Raw genomic sequence first — 23057 nt, 5'->3', positions numbered from 1 at the left:
ATAGTTTTATATGACTGAGAAAGTTCCCTTGTAGTGTTTGATTTTAGTGTTTCTCTAAGGAATGGGTATTGTATTTTGTCAAATGCTTCTTCTGTGTCTGTTGAAGTGATCATAAGAGTTTCCACTTTTATTATGTTAATATGGTGTACATGATTGTTGACTGATGAGTCAACCTTAAATCACTTAGACCAACTCCATTTTATCTTGGAACATGCTTTATCAAGCTGGATTAATTTCACTAATAGGTTCTTAAGGTTGCACATTTATGTTTATGAATGGGCACAACCATTCATTAAAATGACTTTTAAAAATATAGTTTCTGGGCTGTCATTGTGGTACAGTGACTTAAGCTGTTCCCTGTAATCCCAGCAAAACCCCACATGAGCCCTGGTTGAAGCCTGGCTGCTTAACTTCGAATTCAGCTCCCTGCTAATGTGCCTGGGAAATCATCAGAAGATGGCTCAAGTACTAGGGCCCTTGACACCTATGTGGTAGACTGGGATGGAGTTCCAGGCTCCTGGCTTCGATGTGGTCCAGCCTGGCTATTGAAGCCATTTGGAGAGTGAACCAGCAGATGAAAGATATTCTCTCTCTCTTTCTCTCTCTCTATCTCTCCATGCCCTCCATTCCTCTCTCCCCATCCCCTTTTGTGTGTGTATCTCTCTCTCCTGTATCTCTTTTAATTAAAATAAATATTTTGAAAGATATAGTTTCCTGTAATTTTTGATGAGCATAAGATATTTCTCTGAACATGACTAAATAGGGTTTTATTTACTTTTTTATTTTTGCAGAAATGTTTATTGACTTCTAGTTCTTATTTTATAGTCATATGATTAAGACTTTAAGGCATATAGTATACATAAGATTTTTTTAAAAATTGTAATTTTGGGGGCTGGCACTGTGGCTAAGTGGATTAAAGCCCTGGCCTGAAGCACCTACATCCCACATGGATGCTGGTTCGAGTCTCAGCTGCTACACTTCCGATCCAGCTCTCAGCTATGGCCTGGGAAAGTAGTAGAAGATGGCCCAAGTCCTTGGGACCCTGCACCAGTGTGGAAGACCTGGAAGAAGCTCCTGGCTTCTGATCAGTGCAGTTCCAGTGCAGACCATCTTGGGGGGTGAACCAGCAGATGAAAGACCTCTCTCTCTCTGTCTCTACTTCTCTCTGTAACTCTTTCAAATAAATAAAAAATAAAAAATCTTTTTAAAAATTAATTTTTTTCTTGCATATAATGCCTAGAATTTAAAATGTCAAACCCTAGAAATTGAGAATTTTTGAATATTGTGTTTTGGTGTTTTATGGAAATCTAAACAAAGTCTTCTGTTTGGTTCATTTTGGTGAAAAGAATAACTTTGTTCTTATTTTAAGAGTTGGGATGATGAAACTGGCAGATGCTCATTTTTCTTTTCTCCTGCAGCCTTGCTAAATGCATCTGTAAATGTTTGCTGAGTATGGGTGCAGAGAGATACTGTCATATATCAACATTGTTTTTAATTCTGTTTTAATTACCATGGGTTGATCTTTGTCCTTCTAGAGCTTGTATCTGGTCTTCAATCTGTGGTCTCTCCTTCTGTCTCCCAGGTCTTATGAACCATGGGGCGGAAGCTGGACCTGTCAGGTTTGACTGACGATGAAACTGAACATGTTCTCCAGGTGGTTCAGAGAGACTTCAATCTTCGCAAGAGAGAGGAAGAACGACTCAGGTGAGTGCCTCTGTTGCCCAGCAGGCAACAGCGAAACGGGTTCCTGAAAATGTCGTCTGCTGCTGGCCCTGAGTTTGGAAGTCTTCATGTCACCTAAACACACACTTGAATTTACGGGAATGTCCTGCCCTTTGCCAGCTTCAGAGCTGGGCATTGTGATGTCGGTTCAGAGTGATGACTTGATACTCCTGGTCAGGATTTTGTTGGCGCTCTCGTGTAAGTTAGGAGCTGTGGAGTGGGTGGAGTTGGTGGCGAAGATGACTGTTTTGAGCTTGCTCCTGGTCTGCTCTTACTGGGCAGTTTGCTTCTTGTGGCTGTTTTGTTACTTTGGTGAAGAATAACAAAGGCATCATGTGCACAGTGTTTTTCTGAGAGTGAGACCCAGACATGGTCTGCTGTTAGAACTCTCATCTACTATGGTAGAGAGAAGGAGCTCTGAAGATTGGTACGAGGAACCTGGGATTGGTTTAGGCTGTGATCACCTGACCTAACACTTCATTCCTCATTTTACTAGAGAGGAAATGAGGGGGGCATTTGGCATAGCAGTTGAGACTCTGCATCCCATGGTGGAGTGTTTGGGTTTGAGTCATAGCTGCATTCGCTGTTCCAGCCTCCTGCTGTTCACAGCCTGGGAGGCCGCAGGTGAGTGCTCAGGCAGTCGGATCCCTGCCACCTAAGCCCTCACCTGCTGTCTCCTACTTGCACAATAGCAAGAATCTAGATGGAAAGTGGAGCCAGGACTTAGACGCAGGCACTGCAATATGGGATGCAGGCATCTTAAGTGGCATCTTAACCACTGTACTGAGCACACACCCCAGATTTACCAGTTTGACACTGAGTGGGGGTATAGGTATGATTTAGAGCTTTGCATAATTCTGCATTTCCATATTTGGTTCTTGGAATATAAAACAGAAGCGGTCGGGGAGGACCCGAGGCTTTTGGGTTGGACAACTTGAGAATGAAGTTGCCATTCACTGTTGGGAGAAGACAGAGGAGAAGGGAGTTGGTAATGCGGGGAAGCTGAGGGTTCTGGCTTTGCTGTCTTGAACCTGATAGGGTTGTTAGACACTCAAAGGGGATGTCAAGTTGGCATTTATTCATATGCATCTAGGCTTCAGGTTGGGAGTAGTTCCTGCTGATCCTAACAATTTTGTAATGGAAAAGGTCACCAAAGCAATAGGATAGTAGGTGCAATAGGGTGATGTAGTACAATTGCTAAGCAGCACCAAGACCTACTTGCAGTGTGTGGTCACTATCCTATGATGAGACCAGTTTCTTCATGGTAGCGAGTGTTTTTCCTACATCCTTCAACTGTACCATGGGAAAGGACAATGTCTTACTCAGTTGTGTACCTCAAACCCTGGACTCACAGCCTGGCACATAGTGGCTGGTCCCTAAATATCTGCAACAGGTGAATGAATGTAGATGTTCTGTTAATCCCTTTGTCCAACTTCACATGTGACTTAAAGAATTGGTTTTGTTGTGTACTCTGCACCATCAAAGACCATCTGTGCATCATGCTTCATCTCCTGGAAACCCAGATACAGGTAAGCCAAGGACTTGTTCATGTCCTGTTTGGATCCCAGGGACTTCCTCTAGCTCTCTGTGGAGTCAGGCACCAATCTACATGGAAGAGCAGCTTTGTGTTTTGTTTGGGGGGGAGAATTTCAAAGGTGGTATGGCTGCCAGTGCAGTAGACAAGATGAGCACCACCACATAGCCCTACTACAGGTCTGAACAAATGCAGGCTCAACGGATCCGCCTGTGCTGGGAAAACACAATGTCTGGAACCATCAAAGAGGTGTTCAAAGAGGAATTACACCTGGCCACAGGCTCTCTTGTGGTCCTGTAATTACATGTTTTTCTATTTCTTCTGGGGGCACTTGTTACTTTTGTCCTTCTACCACAACCATGGCACTCCTCAGTGGATACTGAACCAACAAGGATGATGCTAAATAATTCCATCAGTTATCTTAATATTGGATAAAAAGATGGAGCCTCTGTTCCATATTGCTTAAATTTAAGTGCCTGGATGGGTCTGGGAAATGTTACAGAAGTATTTTTGAATTCTTTCAGATTGACTTGGATGAATGTAAAACTCGTTGTGGAAGGTTTTGCTTTAACAGTCTGAAACCAAATTAGTTTTCTTTTCTCCTTACCAGCTGGTCTTTATTTACCTAGTTTCACCTGCTGAGTTTGAGAAAATAGATCTTAGGTGTAGATGTTATCCTGTGTTTATTAATGAGATAGTCTTTAGGGCTGATGTGAAGTGTAATAAATAGGTGGTGTGGTGCGAGTGTGAATTAAATATTGTCAGAACAAATCATGGTAATGTGCAGATAGACAGTGATATTGAAGAGTTGACTGAGAACTTGAAAGGTATAAAGCAGTCGCTATGAACTGGCATTTCGCTGGGCATTCTGTACAATTCATGTTACTGATTCTTCACAGTAGTTCTTAGAAGGTGATCCCTGATTTACATGGAAGCACCCAAGATCAGAGAGAGATTGAAAAACTTACCCAAGGTCACATGATTAATTGGGGATAGAACCAGGATTCTATTTTCTAAATTCTTTCCATTAAATGGAGTGGGTTCACCCCCAATGGCTCCTGCGGCCAGCGCGCTGTGACTCGCGCACTGCGCTGATACGAAGCCAGCAGCCAGGTGCTTCCTCCTGGTCTCCCATGCAGGTGCAGGGCCCAAGGACCTGGGCCACAGCAGAGAGCTGGACTGGAACGGGAGCAACCAGGACAGAATCCAGCGCCCCGACTGGGACTAGAACCCGGGGTGCCCGTGCCACAGCCGGAGGATTGAGCCACGGTGCCGGCTCCTTCCCTCTTAAAATAATTCATTAATATTGTCAGATATTCAGTAAAGTTATCCAAGTGTCTTCTTTGTTACAGTCACTACATTCAAACCACTGTCCACACAAGATCTGCCCATTAACCTGGGCATTTTGTCATCATTTCAGACTTAGATCTGAAGGGAAGAAGGGTGCTGGGTGTCCCTGGGACATTTCAATTTGTTACTCTCACAGGAAAGGCTGCCTAGTAGGCAGAGCTCAGATGTGTTGTAATTCCCCCCCACACCCTTAAGAAGGTTCTTGTACTCTGCTGTGTGTCCTTCTCAGTCCTTCTATTTAAATTTTGATCCACAACAAATGATTTCTTTGTCCAGAAGGCACGCATTTAGGATGGATGTAAGGTTTTGAGAGATGTGGAAAGAGCAGCTTAACTGCTGGGGCCGTGGCAAGTGGGTGCGGAAGGGCGTGGGGTATGTGCTGGAGAGAGCCTTGGGGTCTCCATTCCTCCTCGGGTTCCTCCCGTTCCCCACTCCCCATCAGAGTCCATGGTGGACACAGTCACATCATAGCTGATGTGGACATACACACTTCTGTGTGTCTGCAAGAATCTTAGGTCTGTATCGGTAAAGGGGTTTTGTGGACCCCATCTTACCCCATTCTTGACTCTCCTGGCACTCAGGATGTGAAACACTGAATTTTTTTTTTAAAGATTGTATTTATTTTTTTTGAGAGGTAGAGTTACAGAGAGGTCTTCTATCCACTGGTTCTTTCCCTAAATGACTTCAATGGCCAGAGCTTAGCCAGGAGCCAGGAGCATCTTCTGGGTCTCCCAAGCACTTGGGCCGTCATCCACTGCTTTCTCAGGTCATTAGCAGCGAGCAGGAATGGAAGAGGAGCAGCTGGGACTCGAACCGGCGCCACATGGAATGCCGGTGCCCGCAGGCAGATGGTTAACCTACTGCGCCGCAGCGCAGTGCAATGACTGTGTGGTGTCCTACCCTTCCCTCTGCCACTCCTGCTCTAACTCAATCTCTCCCTACACTTTACTCTTACACATTCGCATGCTGTTCCGTAAGCATCCACGAGTCTCTGCTGTTTCCTTCATAAGTCAATTGTAACAAATAAGCAAGTCTTACATAATTAGAATTGAAAATACGATTTGCTGCTCCCTCTGTCAGAATTTTATTGAACTCTGCAGGTGCTTTGATCTCCTTTTCGCTTTATGATTGCAAAGTCAGTGCTTTTATTTCTTTGCTCTCATTTTAAAGGAGTCTTGGGAGGCCAGGGAGGCCGTGGAGTGTTTGCTTAGCCTGTTCCCCTGGAACCCAGAGGGTACAGTAACTTGCTTGCCAGTCAGGGCCATGTGGGATCCTGGGGACCATGCAGAGATGAGGGGCACTCCCTGTGTGTGTACCACATACACGGGGCACACTCTGGAGGCAGACAGATCTGAGTGAGAGGACTCCTGTCATGGGTCACCTCCACCTGGTCACCAGCCCTCCAAGTTGCAGGTCAGAACAATTCCAGGAAAGGGTGGGTGGCTGGTGCACGTTAACCCTGCCCTGTGTGCAGGGAAGTGAGCATTGCTAGAAGCTCTGTCCTGTCGCTCATAGCACCTCTGCTGATAGAGCCTCTTGTGGCCACAACCGCCTACGCTGTGGGCTCTGTTCTTTCTGTTCAGGGTCTGTCCCCGGGTCCAGTGTAACAGGCATCTCTCAATTACACAACTCTCGGAAAACTTCATAGAGAGAAAAATAGCCAGGCATCTTGCCCCATTTATGTCTGTGATCAGAAGCCTTGTTCAGCTACTTCATTTCTTCCAGAATTTTGAATTTCCAGGGGGTCAGTAGAAGGGCAGGAGCAAGAGGGGTCACTGTGTTATTTATACAGCTCTGGGCCTGGCCACGGGCACCCCTGGACAGCAGTTGGCTGAGTGTGTTTGTGATGACATTGTTCATGGCAGAAGTAAAGCTACCGGGTGCAGAGACCCTGACCAGCGGAAGACATGCAAGAGACAGCTTTGTAGGTCATAAACAGATCAGCAGAGAGACCGACACAGTTGCAGTGTAGTTGCGGTGGGGAGTGGCTAAGCTTTGTTTTCCTCTGTCTTGGACTCCGAGTGCTTCCTGTGTGAGTCAGACTTAGGAGGCCTGGCGTCTGATTGAGTCTACATGTCTCCCCATGAGTTGTGGGTTAGAACCTCTGACTTGAACATTGTCCCTGCTCCCAGGTACCTCGGGGACTGTATTTGTGTGGGTGCTGGGGCATTTGGTTTAGTGTTCACTGTCAAAGGCTGTGTTCCCTCCTCTCCATCTGCCTTCTGTGTAACTGGTACTCTTATTTATTCTTTTAAATTGTATTCATTTGAAAGGCACTGAAACAGAGATAAAGAGAGATCTTCCTTCTGCTGGTTCACTCCCCAAATGCCTGTAACAGCCAGAGCTAGCCAGGCTGCAGGTAGTAGCTTGTAACTAAATTTAGGTCTCTCATGGGGTTGGGAGGGATCCAAGTACTTGAGCCATCACCTGCTGCCTCCCAGAGTGTGCTTTAGCAGGAACTGGATCAGCAATGGAGACAAGATTTGAACTCAGGCGCTGTGATATGGAATGAAGACATCCCCAGTGATATCTTAACCCTTGTGCCAACTACCAACCCCTGGCAAACTGAATTTTAAGAGCTTTAAAGTTCATCTTTACTTATTTGAAAAGCAGAGTGACATAAAGGAGAAAGCGAAAGGGATTGTCCATATGCTGGTTCACTTCTCAAATGTACATAACAGCCTGGGCTGGGCTAGGCCAAAGCCAGGAGCCAGGAACTCAATGCAGGTCTCCCACATGGGTAACAAGGACTCGATACTCGGACCATCACCTGACACCTCCTAGCACATTAGCAGGAAGCTGGATTGAAAGCATAGGCAGAGGTGGGACTCCATCCCAGACACACCAGTATGGGAGGTGGGCATCCCAGGTTGCAGCTTAAACTGCTGTGCCATAGCACCTGCCCCAAGGACTTCTCCTTTATTGTTGCAGTGTAGTACCCGATGATATTCAGTTAATGTCTGTTCAGAGAGATGAAGTTATTAAAATAAGTAAATAGACCATTGTCCACACGGCAGAGACAAATGGTGCTCACCAGATATCCCACCTGCTCTGCACGTTGCCTGGCCTCCCCTACAGTTGGGCTGCAGCCATGTGACTAGGGCTAGCCAATCAGTTGTGAGAGGAGGGGCCTGTATTGCTTCCAGGGGGAGGTGTTTAGAGCCTGCTGCAGTGGGCCCGAGGTTGAGCCAGGACATCTCTGGAAGGAGGGCACAAGATCCCTCCGACTGAGTACAGGAGAGTTTATGTTGAGCGGCAGGGACTTGGAGGGAGTCTACTGGGTGCAGGACAGCCTCGGATTATCCTGGTTACTCATTTAGGCCACGAAGTCTAAAAGGGTGCTGGGTATTCCTCATGCCCCAGCCCTGGACTTTGCAAATGAAGAAGAGGCCTAGAGGGGGCGCAGGTGGCCATGCACCTGTGGTTCCTAATGCCAGGTCCCGCTTCTGCCATCATCTGCCACTCACATGAAAGATCTCGACTTCGGTGAGAATTACCAGGGATACCCTATGACGTTTATGGTATCGGGCATATTGACAAAACAGTTGTAAAATGAGTTTTCATGGCACAGTATTCTGGTGTTCAAATTGAGTCTTGGAGACACAGAAGAGAGCCACAGCTTTTCAATTTCCTCGTTTACTAAGTGCTTGCTGGAAGCTAGGGAGCACTTGGAGGCTTTCCAAATATTCCTGATGTGCTAATGGAATTGGTCAGTCGGGGAGCAAGGGTTAGATTGGCTGAATTCATTTCCCGTAACTGCGAGTGACCGTTAATTGTCAGGGTTTGCTGAACTAACAGTGCAATTATGCCCAAGAAGGACTGCTGGGCCCAGGCTGGGCAGGGGCCAGGGGGAGGAAGAGAGGGGAGGAGCAGTGAGGGAGAGAGAAAGCGCGCTTCCGGCTTCCTGTCACCTGGTGGGCTCAGCAGCTCCAGGGTCAGCTGCTCCTCTGGTGTTGAGGAGGAGAAAATGCTCAGTGTTGACGCCTTACCCCCTGACCTGGCCTGGCCCTCCTGACAACAACCTGGGGCAGTTCTACCCCTGCGCGAGTAGAAGACTCACTGCAGAGAAGCAAAACCGCTCTCAAAATTAGAAATCAAAAATCTTTTGAAATTCATGCTTGGGTTTTTATTATTTTTTGTAATATACATTTTTCATGAACTTTTAAACAATTTCTCATGTGTAGATTTCATAAAATTTTATATTTCAGAGGCAGAGACAAAATATGTGTATGAATGAGAGAGAGAGAGAGGGAGGGAGAGAGAGAGAGAGAGAGAGAGAAGAAAGAAGAGGAAGGGGAGATTTCTCTTCTGCTGGCTCCCTCCCCAATGCTGAGAATTCAGTTTAGGGCCTCCGTGTGTGTGGCAGGGCCTGAACGACTTGAGCCATCACCTGCTGCCTTCCAGAATGTGCCATTACCAGGAAGCTGGAGGGAGGAAGGTGTTGGGACTAAAACCCAGACGTCCTGATCTGGGCTGTGGGTGTCCCACACGGTGTCCTGACTGTTGGGCCAGACGCCAGCCCACTGAAAACATTTTTGTGCCAAAATAAACCTGTCTTAGGATTCCATTTTCTACTGTGGGAAGCACCCCCATATAGAATCTCCTTGGAGGATTAATTACCAGGTTTTGAAGTAGAAAGGATACAGTGCTTTAATAAACTGAACGATCTTTGTTCATTCAAGATTAACTTTCATTTTAAACAGTGCAAATTTTGTTGTAAGAGCTGCATTTTTCAAGAAGTTTCTTTTTTGAGAAAGTGTCATGTTCCTTTGCTTGTACTGTCCTTTCTTGGAGTCTGTGTAAATTGATCTGTTGAGTTGACCAATAACCCCGGTTGTAGGCTCTCCTGAGGTTGAAAGTCAGATCAAGATGTCTTAACCTAATTGGAATGCGTGTGCCTATAGTCTATAAATAACTGTGTGCACACGTGCACCTGCCTGATACCTCCCCACTAGCCTCCTGTAGCTCCTGGGATTCTCCACTGACACTGTGCTATTAACCTGAGTGGTTAATGAGCCTGCTGTCTTGGAGGGGATGTTGCAAGGCAGTGTTTCCTTCAATGACGTAGTCAATCAGTTTAGCCAGCCAGTCACCCCACAGACCTTGAAAAACCAAAGTGCCAAGCAGGTGCATTGTATGGGAAGTCTTAGACAGCTCTGTTTGCAAATCAGTTTGTGAAGGGTGGGGGAAGATAGAAAATGGAACTGGGAGATGTTGGGAGAGAACCTGGTGACTTGTAGAAGACAGGTGTGGGGACCCCAGGAAGAAGGAAAGTGGGGTGCAAGGGTCAATCTCAAAACTAAAAGAGCCTTAGAAGAGTTTTTGGAACTGTCTTTCTAATCTATTGCTATTTTTGTGACAATGAACAAGACAAATATATAAAATCAAAGCTATTTATTGGATGTTCGTTCATTGGCTTTCATATCATATTTTGAATGTCAGGAGCCTTCTGGGCAAATGTGAAAGGGGCAGAGGGCATGGGGAGAAAGGGAAGGGTTTAAAAATTTAATGAAGGCTTGAGCCCTTGAGGAAGAGTCCAGAGGAAAGGCTCAGCTCCACCTGGGTAATTGGGATGCTACAGAGAGTGAGACATAAAAGCATTGAACAGACGACCAGGAATTCTTGCATTTGGAGGAGGCAGGGTAAGAAGAGGGAAATATATCCTGAAGGAAAGGGTGCATCTGAGCTGACTCTTTGCTTTATTGAAAATGTTTACTCGAAAGGCAAAGCCACAGAGAAAGGAGGAGAGACGGAAAGATATTTCATCCACTGCTTCACTCCCAAATGGCTGCAATGACCGGAGGTGGACCAGGCCACAACCAGGAACTTCTTCTGGGTCTCCCACATGGGTGCAGGGGCCCAAGCACTTGGGCCATCTTCCGCTGCTTTCCCAGGTGCATTAGCAGAGAGCTCGATTGGAAATGGAGCAGCTGGGGTTCGACTCAGCACTCATATGGGATGCCGGCACTGCGGGTTGTGGCTTAACCCATGTTACCACGATGCTGGTGCCCTCAATCTGATTCTTGAAGATGGAGAGACCTGTTTAGTGGATTGAAACATAGGCAACAGGGCACACCCTGGTGGGATGGCTTGATTATGTGACCTCTGAATTTACGCAGAAATTTAAACCCCAGAATCACAAAGTAATGGTATCAAAAGGGGAAAACTTAATCCATTTATACTGTTTAGGGGTGGAGCTTTTGGGAAGTGATTATGATTAGATTCAATTAGATCATTGGGGTGGATCCTAGTGGCTTTCTAAGGAGACGTACATGTAACCACGGGTTCTCCCTGTCTCTTGCCATGGGCCATCACCAGAGGCCAAAGCAATGGGGCCACCCAATCTTGGCCTTGAACCTCCAGGGCCATGATCCCTATAACACTGGGTACCTCAGGTCTTTGAGTATAGTGATGAAAAGCTGGCTTATCCACCTGGCAAAGTCATAGGGATAGGAAAGGGAAGGGGCTGTGTTTGCCAAATTCCAAGTTAGCACCCATGGTAGGGCAGGGAAGGGGATGGCTTTGCTGGTCATTGCACTTCCGCCAACAGTGCGGAGTGGAGTGCAGTATTCCAGGAGTCTGACTTCCTCTCGTTCCCAGAGACTCTGGGAAAAGGGTATAGTCTGCATACACTGCGCAGCTGACACCCTAAAGTGGTGTCAGACGATCTGTTTAGGGTTCACAGTGAAGTGGATGGAAACCCAGGCAGAGTGGCCTTGGGGGAGAACAAGTAGAACTAGGACCCTCTTGGAAAATCGAGCACCTGGACTTACTAAAACCCAGGGTTTGTGCGGTGATGGGCAAGAATGGAGTTTAAGTCAAGATGTGGTGAGTGGGGAGCTAAGGACAACAACGTAGACATTGGCCATGTGTATTAGGGCTTGTCCAAACTGAGACAGGTGTAAAGCACACAAGATTTTCAAAATGTTTGTGGAAAACCTATGTTATTTAAAGAAAAAAAAAAAGCCCTGTGCCTGTGTTTCAGAAAACTTTTGGACCAAAATAAAGTTCTGTTTTAGTTGCATTTTGTTACAAACCTTTTAAAGTTCCTTAGTACATGGTGGATTTCAAAGATCAAGTACAGGGGCCGGCGCTGTGGCATAGCAGGTGAAAGCTGCCACCTGCAGTGCCAGCATCCCAGATGGGCGCCGGGTCAAGTCCTGGCTGCTCCACTTCCGATCCAGCTCTCTGCTAATGGCCTTGGAAAAGCAGTGGAGGATGTCTAAAGTGCTTGGGCCCCTGCTACCCAAGTGGGAGACCAGGAAGAATCTCCTGACTAGGCCATTGTGGCCATCTGGGGAGTGAATTAGCAAATGTATGATCTCTGTCTCTCTGTCTCTCTGTCTCCCTCTCTCCCTCTCTCCCTCCCTCTCTCCTTCCCTGTGTGTGTGTGTATGTGTGTGTTTGTGTCTCCCTTTCCCTCTCTTTTTCAAATAAATCTTTAAAAAAACAAATATTAAAAAGAATATAAAATATCCCAATATTTTTTATTTTCATTACACATTGAAATGTTTCTAAGAGTGCATTTGAAATAAAATTATTGCAATTAATTTCACCTTCTGTTTTATGTTTTTAAATATGGCTACTGGAAAGCTTTGAATGATCTGTGTGACTCTTTGATCTGTGGATGGCATAGTGCTTGTCTGTAGTGCAGGTTAAGGCAACTTTGGAATTTATGGAGTAAAAAAATGAGCTTTGTTATACTGTTTTGAGGGCTAGTCTGTTTTTATATGTGCATTGTTAGATCCAGCTAATAACAATCTAACAATCCTGTGTTGGCCTTTGTTATCAAATATTGCCTTCGATGTGTGAAGGTGCCTTAGAATCAAGCGTGGCGTTGAATGCCTTTTAAAATTGCAGAGGGAAGCACTGTGTTCACGCCATGCTCACAATGAGAGCGTGAACTTCTCAAGACTGAAGGAACCGCTTCCTGTTCCTCTGATGTCAGTGGTTGATGAGGTGCACCGTGACCTTTGAAATGGGGCCGTAGAATGGCCTCTTATTGGTAATTTGTGTCACATCCCTTGCACCTTGAAGTTAGCACAGTTCGGTCTACCTTCATGAACGACCTGGAGGGGTCACTGATGTGTATGCAGGGGGACTCCTACAGGGATGCATCAGAGAGTTCTTGGGAAAAATGGAACTGAAAGATAAGTTTAAAGGTTTGAAGTCCATGCATATTTTTTCATAATACATCTTTTACTGAATTTCTCATAGGCAAGGATTTCAAAAAGTTACTTTCACCAAAACAAACAAACAAGTACTCTCATGCCAAGGGTGGGAGTTGCAGTGCAGCAGGTGGAGCCACCGTTTGGGGCACCCGAATCCCACGCTGGAGTGCCTGATTCCAACCCTGGCTGCCGTGTCTCCTGTTCATCGTCTCGTTAATGCACGCCTTGGGAAGCAGTGTGTGATAGCTCAAATGCTTGGGCCCCTCCCACCCAAGTGAGACCCCCAGATGGAGTTCTGGGCTTCTGTCTTGAGCTCAGCTTGGCCCTTGCTGTGGTGAGCATTTGGAGAGTAAAGCAGCGGATGGAAGCTGTCTCTCCTGCTCTCTCTTCCCCCTTTGAGGTAGATGAAAAATAATTAAATATTTTTAAAAAAGGAACATGAGACATTAATGTAAAAAAATTTTTTTAAAAAAAGTACTTTCACATTGATGCTTTTATTTGCTTTTCAATGTGTGGCCCTTCAAAGATGTTCAGCCACTAGTTTGGAGATTCTGAATCCCTTCTTCCAATAACCCTGGATTTTTTTTAACTTTTATTTAATGAATATAAATTTCCAAAGTACAGCTTATGGATTACAATGGCTCCCCCCCCCCCCCATAACTTTCCTCCTACCTACGACCCTCTTGTCTCCTGCTCCCTCTATAACCCTGGATTTTTTAATAACAATTTTTTCTAGGCTCCTATTGTGGTGCTCCCTTCCTGATCTTATTTACTTTTCTACTGGAAATGTCAGAGGTTCCGCTCCTGGGCCTTGATAAAGCTTTTGTGGCTTCAATTCCTGGCCTGCCCTTCATTGCTGAGCCTTCTTGTTACAGGAAGCATTTCTTTGGCATGATGTGTGCGTAGAATTCAGGACTTGAAATGGAGTAGGGAGGGCAGTTTCCTCCCTGTCGGGAAAAGCAGCTCTCTGGAACCACAGTAATGGAGGCAGGCACACGGTCGTTTCGCTAGAATGTTCTTGCAGGAGGAGCTGAGCGCAGGTGGACGGCGTGGGGGTCAGAGCTGGTTTTTCTTCCTCAGCCCTGTGCTGCTACAGTGACAATGTCTACATTCCCATGGACCGGTCAGTGCCTTGGTGTCCAGCAGCTGCCTTCTGGTCACTACCCAGCTCTGAAGCCAACAGACACATCTCTCTGTGCATTTCTTCCGCTGACAACTGCACAAGAGAAGTCATCAAGACCCTCTCTCTGACTCTCCAGGTGACTTAGGATGAGTTCTTTGTCCCAGATGGAGAGATTCGCACCCCACACTGGAGATGGCTTTGCTGGAGACCAGAGACTGAGACCTGAAAACCCCACAAGAGCCAGCCCCGAGAGTCCCATCCTCGTGGGTTTTCTGCCAGTGCTGGCCTCACTCACTGGCGCTCTCATTCTGCATCGCTGCTTCTCCTGTTGATGGCGTGGGCCTGAGACTCAAGCCTCCTTCTCTGGCTGATTCTTATTTCCAGACCTCAGGCTAGAAAGAGTCTGGGTTGACCCTGTTGGCCCTGGATTTGCAAATGTGCGGCATGCCCAGTAGCTTGGCAGGGTCATAGGTTCTGAGCACTTCTGGGATCAGTGTGAGAATGGCGTGTCTCCCTTGTTCCTATCCGGGCACCCACCCTGCATGTTCCTGTATGCTCAGCCCCTGCAGCTGTGGTAGTTACCCCCAGGCAGCCCCTCGGCAGTGCTTCACTTGCCTTTTACAGTTTCCAGGCTCAGCATCTTACAAGACCCCCTTCCCCATCCTGAATGAGATGGCCCGAGCTGTGACTTTGCAGTATTCCGTGCCAGTAACGTGCTTGGAGACTGGACTTCTGGACTTCCCAAGCTGGTCCCAGACCCTGCTTTGAGGGCTACTGTTTTGTGTTGCTCTCAGAATTCCATCCCCCCACCCCCTCACACACACACACCCTGGTGCCCTGCTCAGCAGTACTGGAGCTTACTTGAATGCTTGTGCTGGATCCTTTGTTACAGCTCCAGACTAAGATTCTGGCAAGGTCCCGGGTCCCGTTGTAAAGTCACAGCACGGACGGCGGTTCCCTCCCTGTGCAGCATCCCTGTGCCCTGGGAGGAGGTGGCAGGTGCAGACACATGCATTTGCCGGGGCCTGAGTTTTTGCTGTGTGGGCTTTCCCTGCCTTGTCCATCTAGGGACATTTCCCCTCTCTCCCCTCCCCTCCCCTCCCCTCCCCTCCCCTCCCCTCCCCTCTCCACCCCTTTCCCCTCCCCTCCCCTCCTTTTCCTTCTCCCCCTCTTGCATCAGTTTCCCTAGTTCCAGGTTTATCCGTCTCTGTGGGTACAGACCCAGGTCTAGAAGGATATACCTGGACTGCTAGGAGAAAGCATCACACAAGTGTGTGTTGCTGAAGAAGGCCCATAGTAGCCAGCATTTGCTGTGCTTTGGGGTAGATGTGGCACGTGAGAGAGAACGAGGAGGAGTTCGCTGTTAACTGTGTTTCTCATCCCTCCTTCTTTGTACAGGGGATGTTCATTTTGTTTTTTGTTTTTTGGGTTTTTTTTGTTTTGTTTTTTTTTTTTTTACAGGCAGAGTGGACAGTGAGAGATAGAGACAGAGAGAAAGGTCTTCCTTTTTCCATTGGTTTACCTCCGAAGTGGCCTCTATGGCTGGCGTGTTGCAGCCGGCATGCTGCGCCGATCCGAAATCAGGAGCCAGGTGCTTTTCCTGGTCTCCCATGTAGGTGCAGGGCCCAAGCACTTGGGCCATCCTCCACTGCACTCCTGGGCCACAGCAGAGAGCTGGACTGGAAGAGGGGCAACCGGGACAGAATCTGGCGCCCCGATCGGGACTAGAACCCCGGGGTGCCGGCGCCACAGGCGGAGGATTAGCCTAGTGAGCCGCGGTGCCGCCCGGGGATGTTCATTTTACAGAGACCTCACAGTAGAGGCCTGGGGTTGGTATTTAATGGCAGATGCTTGATTGACAGACACTGTCTGTCTGTCCCACTGCTAACAGGAGAGCCCAGGGACTTGGTGATGCTGCCTTGCTGTGTAGTCAGGGAGTCCCCACCCGACAGGTGACCTTGCGGGCCGCCTTTGTGTTCTGTGTGATTTCCTCCTGTCAGGTGTGGATGATGGAGGCAGCTGACTGGCGTGTTGGGAGGGTTCCTGTCTTTCCCTTCACTGCAAATCAAAGCCCTTTGGACAGCCCCTGGAACACAGAAGTGAAAGACCTCAGGTGGGGAACTTGCAGAGGCCTGCTCCTGGCTGGTTGTGCTCTTCCATGAATTGGGGGTTATAACTACCTTTGCTTAGTACCATCGTATGTTTTTATGGTTATCTTCCTAAAGAAAGCTGCACTCTCTTTCTTTGTTATTAGATGATTGTCTTCTAGCACAAGGAAATGCCAGTGTTTGTTTTATAGCTGGTGCCTGATTAGACTTTCACTGTTTCTCTTCATTTTGCGTGTTTATTCCCATGCTGGCTTGCAGTAGCCAGAGGAGACCCTCAGATGCCAAAGCATTCCCCCCTCGTGGGATTGATGCCCTCTATTTAGGGAAGTTTATGCAATTTCTGTTACCTTGCATAACTTCTGTAGGAATTGTTAAGTGATTCCTGTGTCTTTCTGAGTATAAAAGCAAAGGGGAGATGCTTCATTTTCTTAGTGGTGGCCCACCATGGCCAGCTCTGGTCAGCCTTCTGTCCACTGAAGTGACAATTCAATCAGTGACTATGGGCCCTGATGGCAGCTACTCCAACAAAACCTCAAGTGCCACTGGTTCCATCGTTGGGCCAATTCTGAAATATCATCTCTGGATCTCAGAAGAACGTAGGCTGTCCCCAAGTCTCACTTTGGCTTGAGACTTAAAGTTTCAAATGCCATCAGTGAATTTCCTATTGAGCTGCCAGATCGGCTCGCATTTGGTTCCTGTCTTTGTCTTCTCTGGCCGGCCTCTGAGGGAGTAGGCCAGTTCTGTCACCAAGCAGGAGTCAGAGCAGCCAGCTCCTGAGAGAGCCTCCCAGCAGGAAGACAGCCAAGTGGACAGCATGCTGTCATGATCAGTCTTTGCTGTAGCCCTTGGACAGGATCCTCATGAAGACCGTGCAGCCACATGGGAAGATGGGCAAACAGCAACTAAAAAAAATAACAAGATGTCCACTGTATGTCCACTGGAATTATATCTAGTAAAATACGCATGTATACCTGCCCATGGATGTAAGTTAGGAAAAGCAAAGGACTGATAGTGATTGTCTTAGGCTGTTAAAATAGTGCGTGAGTTTCTGGCCTCTTTTTATGTGTAGAATTTTGCAAAGTGCCTCTATTAGTTTTGTAAAGAAACATGAGCTCATAATTTCTAAAAAGGTAATTTTTCCTTGTGTTTCTGTTGCATGTTTTTGGGAATGGAATTTAGGATTGGAATTGTTTTGAAGCTCTGGAATTCTGGTGAGAAATCACAGAGCCATAATGGAATGACTGTGGGTACTATGATGAAATGAAGAACAGCGGCCAGTGTTTCAGTGAAGAAATGAGTCTGTGTTAATAAGACAAAACCCATTCCAGAAGAAGAATTAAGGAGAATATAATGTCTAGGTGTATATCATATCTATGTATTAGTGGATCTTCTGTATGTTATTTATAAGGCTGTTTATTCTAATACTTATTAGCTCCCCTTTTTGTGAAAGGTAAGGGTGCTAATGAACTGGAAAGTTGGAGCACACTCTGCGCCTAAGGTTAAGATGCCGACTGAGACAGCCCTGTCCCATGTACGAATGCTTGGATTCACTCCCTGGGTCTCTGGGAGGTAGCGGTGATGACTTAAGTAGTTGAGTTCCTGCTACCCACATAGGAGACCTGGACTGAGTTCCCAACTTGTGGCTTCTGTCCAGTCCTGGCCACCATGGGCATTTGAAGAGTGAACCAGTGAGTGGAGAAGCTGTTTCTCTTTATCTGTCACTTTGTTTCCCAGCCCTCCCCCAATCACTCACACACACACACACACACAACTGGGATGTATCATTTGCATAATATTAGAATAATAGTAGATAGATATTGTCAATAAAATGACATTAAAGTTTGCATTTTATGTGATGTATTCTAACACAAAGGTATTATAACATGGAAATATGCATGGAAATATGTGAAAAACAGTTGGCCCTTGAATAGCAAGAGTTTGAACTGCTTAGGTCCACTGATACATGGAACTTTTGTTTTCAGAGACTGGCAACAATTTGAAAAAACTTGCAAATGAACAGCATAGCCTAGAAATTTTAAAAAGTCCCCATTGAATCAGCAATGGAAGGTCTCTTTCTCTTCCTCTGTTACTCTTCCTTTCATATAAATAAAGAAATAAATTTTTTTAATTTTTTTTTTTTATTTTTGACAGGCAGAGTGGACAGTGAGAGAGAGAGAGAGAAAGGTCTTCCTTTGCCGTTGGTTCACCCTCCAATGGCCGCTGCGGTAGGCGCGCTGCGGCCGGCGCACCACGCTGATCCCATGGCAGGAGCCAGGTGCTTCTCCTGGTCTCCCATGGGGTGCAGGGCCCAAGCACTTGGGCCATCCTCCACTGCACTCCCTGGCCACAGCAGAGAGCTGGCCTGAAGAGGGGCAACCGGGACAGGATCGGTGCCCCGACCGGGACTAGAACCCAGTGTGCCGTCACCGCAAGACAGAGGATTAGCCTGTTGAGCCACGGCGCCGGCCAATAAATAAATATTTTTAAAAGACTTAGAGGGTACCAATCGCAGTGGAGAGAAATATTAATAAATGTAAAATAAGTCACAATTGCATACAATTGCCTGCAGGAGTACTTTGCCACTGTAATAATTTTGTAGGGACCTCCTGCTGCTGTTGCAGGGAGTCAAAGATTTGATACAGATTTTCTGCTGCTGATTGGCGCGCCTCACTGCCATGTTGTTCAAGAATCAGTGATCGCTGGGTTGTCTTGTGATGCCTGTATTCTGAATCATTTTCTTTTGTACTTTGTTGAATTTGTGAGAATTTTCCGTGATGAACACGTGCTTGTGTTTAACTGAATAAGTCAAGTGGCCTCAGGTGCCATTTGAAATGTGGAAGACCTCTTAGTAAGGTAGGTAAGGAGAGTTGAAGGGAAAAGGCAGTGCCGTAGAAAGGTACTACTGTTCTCTTTCCCAAAGGGAAACCACTAGGCTGTCGCTTTCAAACCACAGTTCTTTGTTTTTAAGGACATAGTGTGGTAGAAGAATTTTGAGTGCTGTGCTAGTTCTTTGGCCAACAATGAGAACACATTCTTGACCTTGTTCTCTTTCAATGGTGTGTTTTATTTCCTATCAGATATGTGGATTTAATAGCTCCTGTATCTTAACTTATCTTAACAGAGAAAATTAATCATTATATTTCTTAATGGCACATGATTTCCTCTTAGTGAGCAATTGGTTCCCTCTACTTGGGTGGTTGGTAACACATTTTCATTGTTTGCACTTCATAGTCAGCTGAACAATGGAATAAAACATACATATGAAGGAAAATAAACCCAATTGGATTAATTAAAATTCATTGCTTTGAAATGAAAATGGACCTTCTAATTATGATTGTGACAATACAGAAAAATAAGGAAAGGACACAGAGGTTTAAAAAATTAAAATTGTATATAATTTCATCCTATAGAAATAACCACTATTAAAACATTAATAAGGCGCTGGCACTGTGGCATAGTAGGTTAAACCTCCATCTGCAGTGCCAGCATCCCATAAGGGCACTGGTTCGAGTCATGGCTGCTCTACTTCCCATCCATCTCCTTGCTAATGGCCTGGGAAAGCAGTAGAAGATAGCCCAAGTATTTGGACCCCTGCATCCATGTGGGAGAACCAGAGGAAGCTCCTGGCTCCTGGCTTTGGATTGGCCCAGCCCTGGCCATTGCAGCCATTTGGGGAGTGAACCAATGGATGGAAGACCTCTGTCTGTCTCTCCCTCTCTCTGTCTGTAACTCTGCCTCTCAAATAAATAAATAAATCTTGAAAAAATTAATAAGTTGCCGGCTTAGATACATAGCACTTTTTTTTACTAGTTAGTGCCTTTGATGAGTAATTTTTGGCCTCATGGTATTCATTGCTGTATTTGGTGGGAAAGCTTGTGAACAGGATAGATACAATCCTGGTCCCTCAGCCCTTACTATCGGGCAGGGAATGCTGTGTGTACAGGTGAAGAAGGTGTACAAGAGGGAGGGCAACAGGTAGAAGGTAAAATAGAAAACTACTTTAATGGTTTAGTATAAAAAGTGCCATCATAGGAGAAATGTAGTATTTCTAAAAAGCATGGATTTATGGTAGATGGATTTCTTTTTATTCTGACTTTTAAAATTTTTTATTGATACAAAGTATAAATTTCATGTAATTCATAGGTGCAGTTCTAAGAAGATAACCTCAGTGCCCATCCTTCCTTCTATTCTATTTTATCTTTAATTATGCAATGACTTAATTTCAGTCTACTCTATAATCACAGGCTTCATTCAGCACTAACTGTAATATTCAACAAGTAAAAAGTACGAAGACCAAACTTTCACAGGAATATAAATAAGAGCTAAAAACAAAAATCAAATTACAAGATGTCCATTCCATTCCTATAGATTTTTCTGTATTCTATATTAACTGCTACGTATCAGAGAACACATACGATATTTGTCTTTTGAGGTCCAGCTTATTTCACTAAGTATCATGGAACCTGGTTGGACCTATTTTGTTGCAAAAGCCAGGATTTCATTCTTTTTTTTTATGGCTGAGTAGCATTCCATATTGTATATATACCACATTTTCTTTGTACAGTCATCTGTTGATGGACATCTGGATTGATTTCCTATCTTAGGCATTGTGAGTGGAGATGCAGTAAACATGGGAGTACAAATAACTCTTTCATATGCTGATTTCATTTTGTTTGGGTAAATTCCCAGGAGTGGGATGCCTGGATCATATGGCAGATCTGTTTTCAGATTTCTGGGGAATCTGCATATTATGTTCCTTAATGGTTATACTAGTGTACATTCCAACCAAAAGTGTACCAGGGTACCTTTTCCCCCACATCCTCACTAGCATTTATTATTTTTTGATTTTTGGATGATAGCCATTCTAAGTGGGGTGAGGTGCAGCCTCATTGTGGTTTTGATTGGCATTTCCCTGACAGCAAGTGATCCTGAGCATTATTTCATGTGTCTATTGGCCATTTGCATTTCATCTGCTGAAAAATTCCTGTTCTTGTCTTTCGTCCAATTCTTAACTAGATTGTTTTGTTGTTGTTGAGTTTCTTGAATTCTTTATATATCCCTTATATTGACCCTTTATCAGTTGCATAGTTTGCAAATATTTTCTCCCATTCTGTCAGTTTCCTCTTGACTTTCTTAAGTATTTTTTTGCAGTGCAGAAGCTTCTTAACTTAATGTAATCCCATTTGTGTGCTTTTGCTTTGATTGCCTGTACTTCTGAGGTCTTTTCCAGGAAGTCACTGCCTATGCCAATGTCTTACAGAGTTTCCCTGATCTTTTTCTCTGGTAATTTGATGCTATCAGGTCATAGATTTAGATCACTGATCCTCTTTAAGTTGATTTTTGTATATGGTGTAAGGTCTTGTTTCATACTTCTGCTTGCAGAGATCCAATTTTCCTAGCACTATTTGTTGAAGAGACAGTCCTTTATCCAGGGCTCAATTTTACTTTCTTTATCAAAGGTTAGCTGGTTGTAGATGTGTGGATTGATTTCTGGGGATTCTCTCCTGTTCCATTTGTCTACTCATCATTTTCTTTTTGCCAGTAACAGGCTGTTTGATTAAAACTGCTCTGTATTTGTCTTGAAATCTGGTATTGTGATGCCTCCAACTTTGTTTTTGGTGTTTAATATTGCTTTAGCTATTCAGGGTCTCTTGTGTATCAATATGAATTTTAACATCATTTTTATAGATCTGAGAAAAATGTCCATAGTTTTTTTTTTATTGAAATATTGAATCTGGGGCCAGCACTGTGGTGCAGTAGGGTAATCCTTTGTGTGCGGTGCTGGCATCCCATATGGGCACCTGTTTTAGTCTCGGCTGCTCCTCTTCCAATCCAGCTCTCTGCTGTGGTCTGTGAAAGCAGTAGAAGATGCCCCAAGTCCTTGGGCCCCTGCATCCACATGCAAGACCGGGTAGAAGCACCTGGCTCCTGGCTTCAGATTGGTGCAGCTCTGGCTGTTGCAGCCATTTGGGGAGTGAACCAATGGAAGGAAGACCTTTCTCTCTGTCTCCCTCTCACTGTCTGTAACTTTGCCTCTCAAATAAATAAAATCTTTTTTTAAAAAAGAAATATTACTGAATTTATAAATTGCTTTGGGTAGCATGGTCATTTTGATGATAGTATTTCTTGCAATCTATGAACATAAAAGATTTTTCCTTTTTTGTGTCTTCTATTTCTTTCCTTAATGCTTTGTAATTTTCATTGTAGAGATCTTCACATCCTTGGTTAAATTTATTACAAGGTATTTAAATTTTTTGTAGCTATTGTGAATGGTACTAATCTTACAAGTTCTTTCTCAGGCTATTGATTTTTGTGTGTTGTGTAACTTTATCAAACTCTCTTATGAGTTCCAGTAGTCTCTTAGAGGAGTCTTTTGGTTCTTTTATATATAAGATCATGTCATCTGCAAACAGGGAAATTTGACTTCCTCCTTTCCAATTTGTATCCTTTTGATTTTATTTTCTTGCCTAATGGGTCTGGCTAAATCTTTGAAAACTGTATTGAATCGCAGTGGTGAAAGCAGGTATCCTTGTATGGTTCTGGATCTTAGTGGAAATGCTTCCAACTTTCCCCTTCAGTAATACTGGTTGTGGATTTTGTCATAGATTGCCTTGGTAGTACTGAGAAATGTTTATTCTGTTTCCAATTTGTGTAATGTTTTCATCATGAAAAAATGTTGTATTTTATCAAATGCTTTCTCTGCATCTATTGAGATAATCACATGGTTTTTATTCTTTAATTTGTTAATGTGATGTATCACATTTATTGATTTGAGTATCTTGAACCATCTTTGCATACCTGGGATAAACCCCTCTTGGTCTAGGTGAATGATTTTTCTGATGTGTTGTTTGATTTGATTAGTTTGTATTTTGTGGGGATTTGTTTATCGTGGATATTGGTCTATAGCTCTCTTTCTTTGTTGTATCTTTTCCTGATTTTGGAATTAGGCTGATATTGACCTCAGAGAAGGAGTTTGGGAGTATTCCCTTCCTTTCAATTATTTTGAATAGTTTGAGAACAGTTGAAATTTGTTCTTATTTAAAAGTTTG

General features: G+C 44.9%; 1 protein-coding gene across 2 annotated transcripts in view; it reads left to right on the top strand.

The window, feature by feature from the left end:
- Nucleotides 1-1594: 1594 nt before the first annotated feature.
- The window catches only part of MYRIP (myosin VIIA and Rab interacting protein), a 250095-nt gene continuing 228632 nt past the window's right edge, over nt 1595-23057 (top strand). For both annotated transcript variants that reach the window (XM_062200662.1, XM_062200661.1), the window contains exon 1: nt 1595-1704. In XM_062200662.1, the coding sequence (XP_062056646.1) occupies nt 1595-1704 (110 nt within the window). The remainder of the gene's footprint in view (nt 1705-23057) is intronic.

This window comes from Lepus europaeus, chromosome 9, assembly GCF_033115175.1.
Source record: "Lepus europaeus isolate LE1 chromosome 9, mLepTim1.pri, whole genome shotgun sequence".
NCBI lineage: Eukaryota > Metazoa > Chordata > Mammalia > Lagomorpha > Leporidae > Lepus > Lepus europaeus.
Note: the sequence above shows the minus strand (reverse complement) of the source record. Positions and strands in the feature narration are given on the sequence as shown.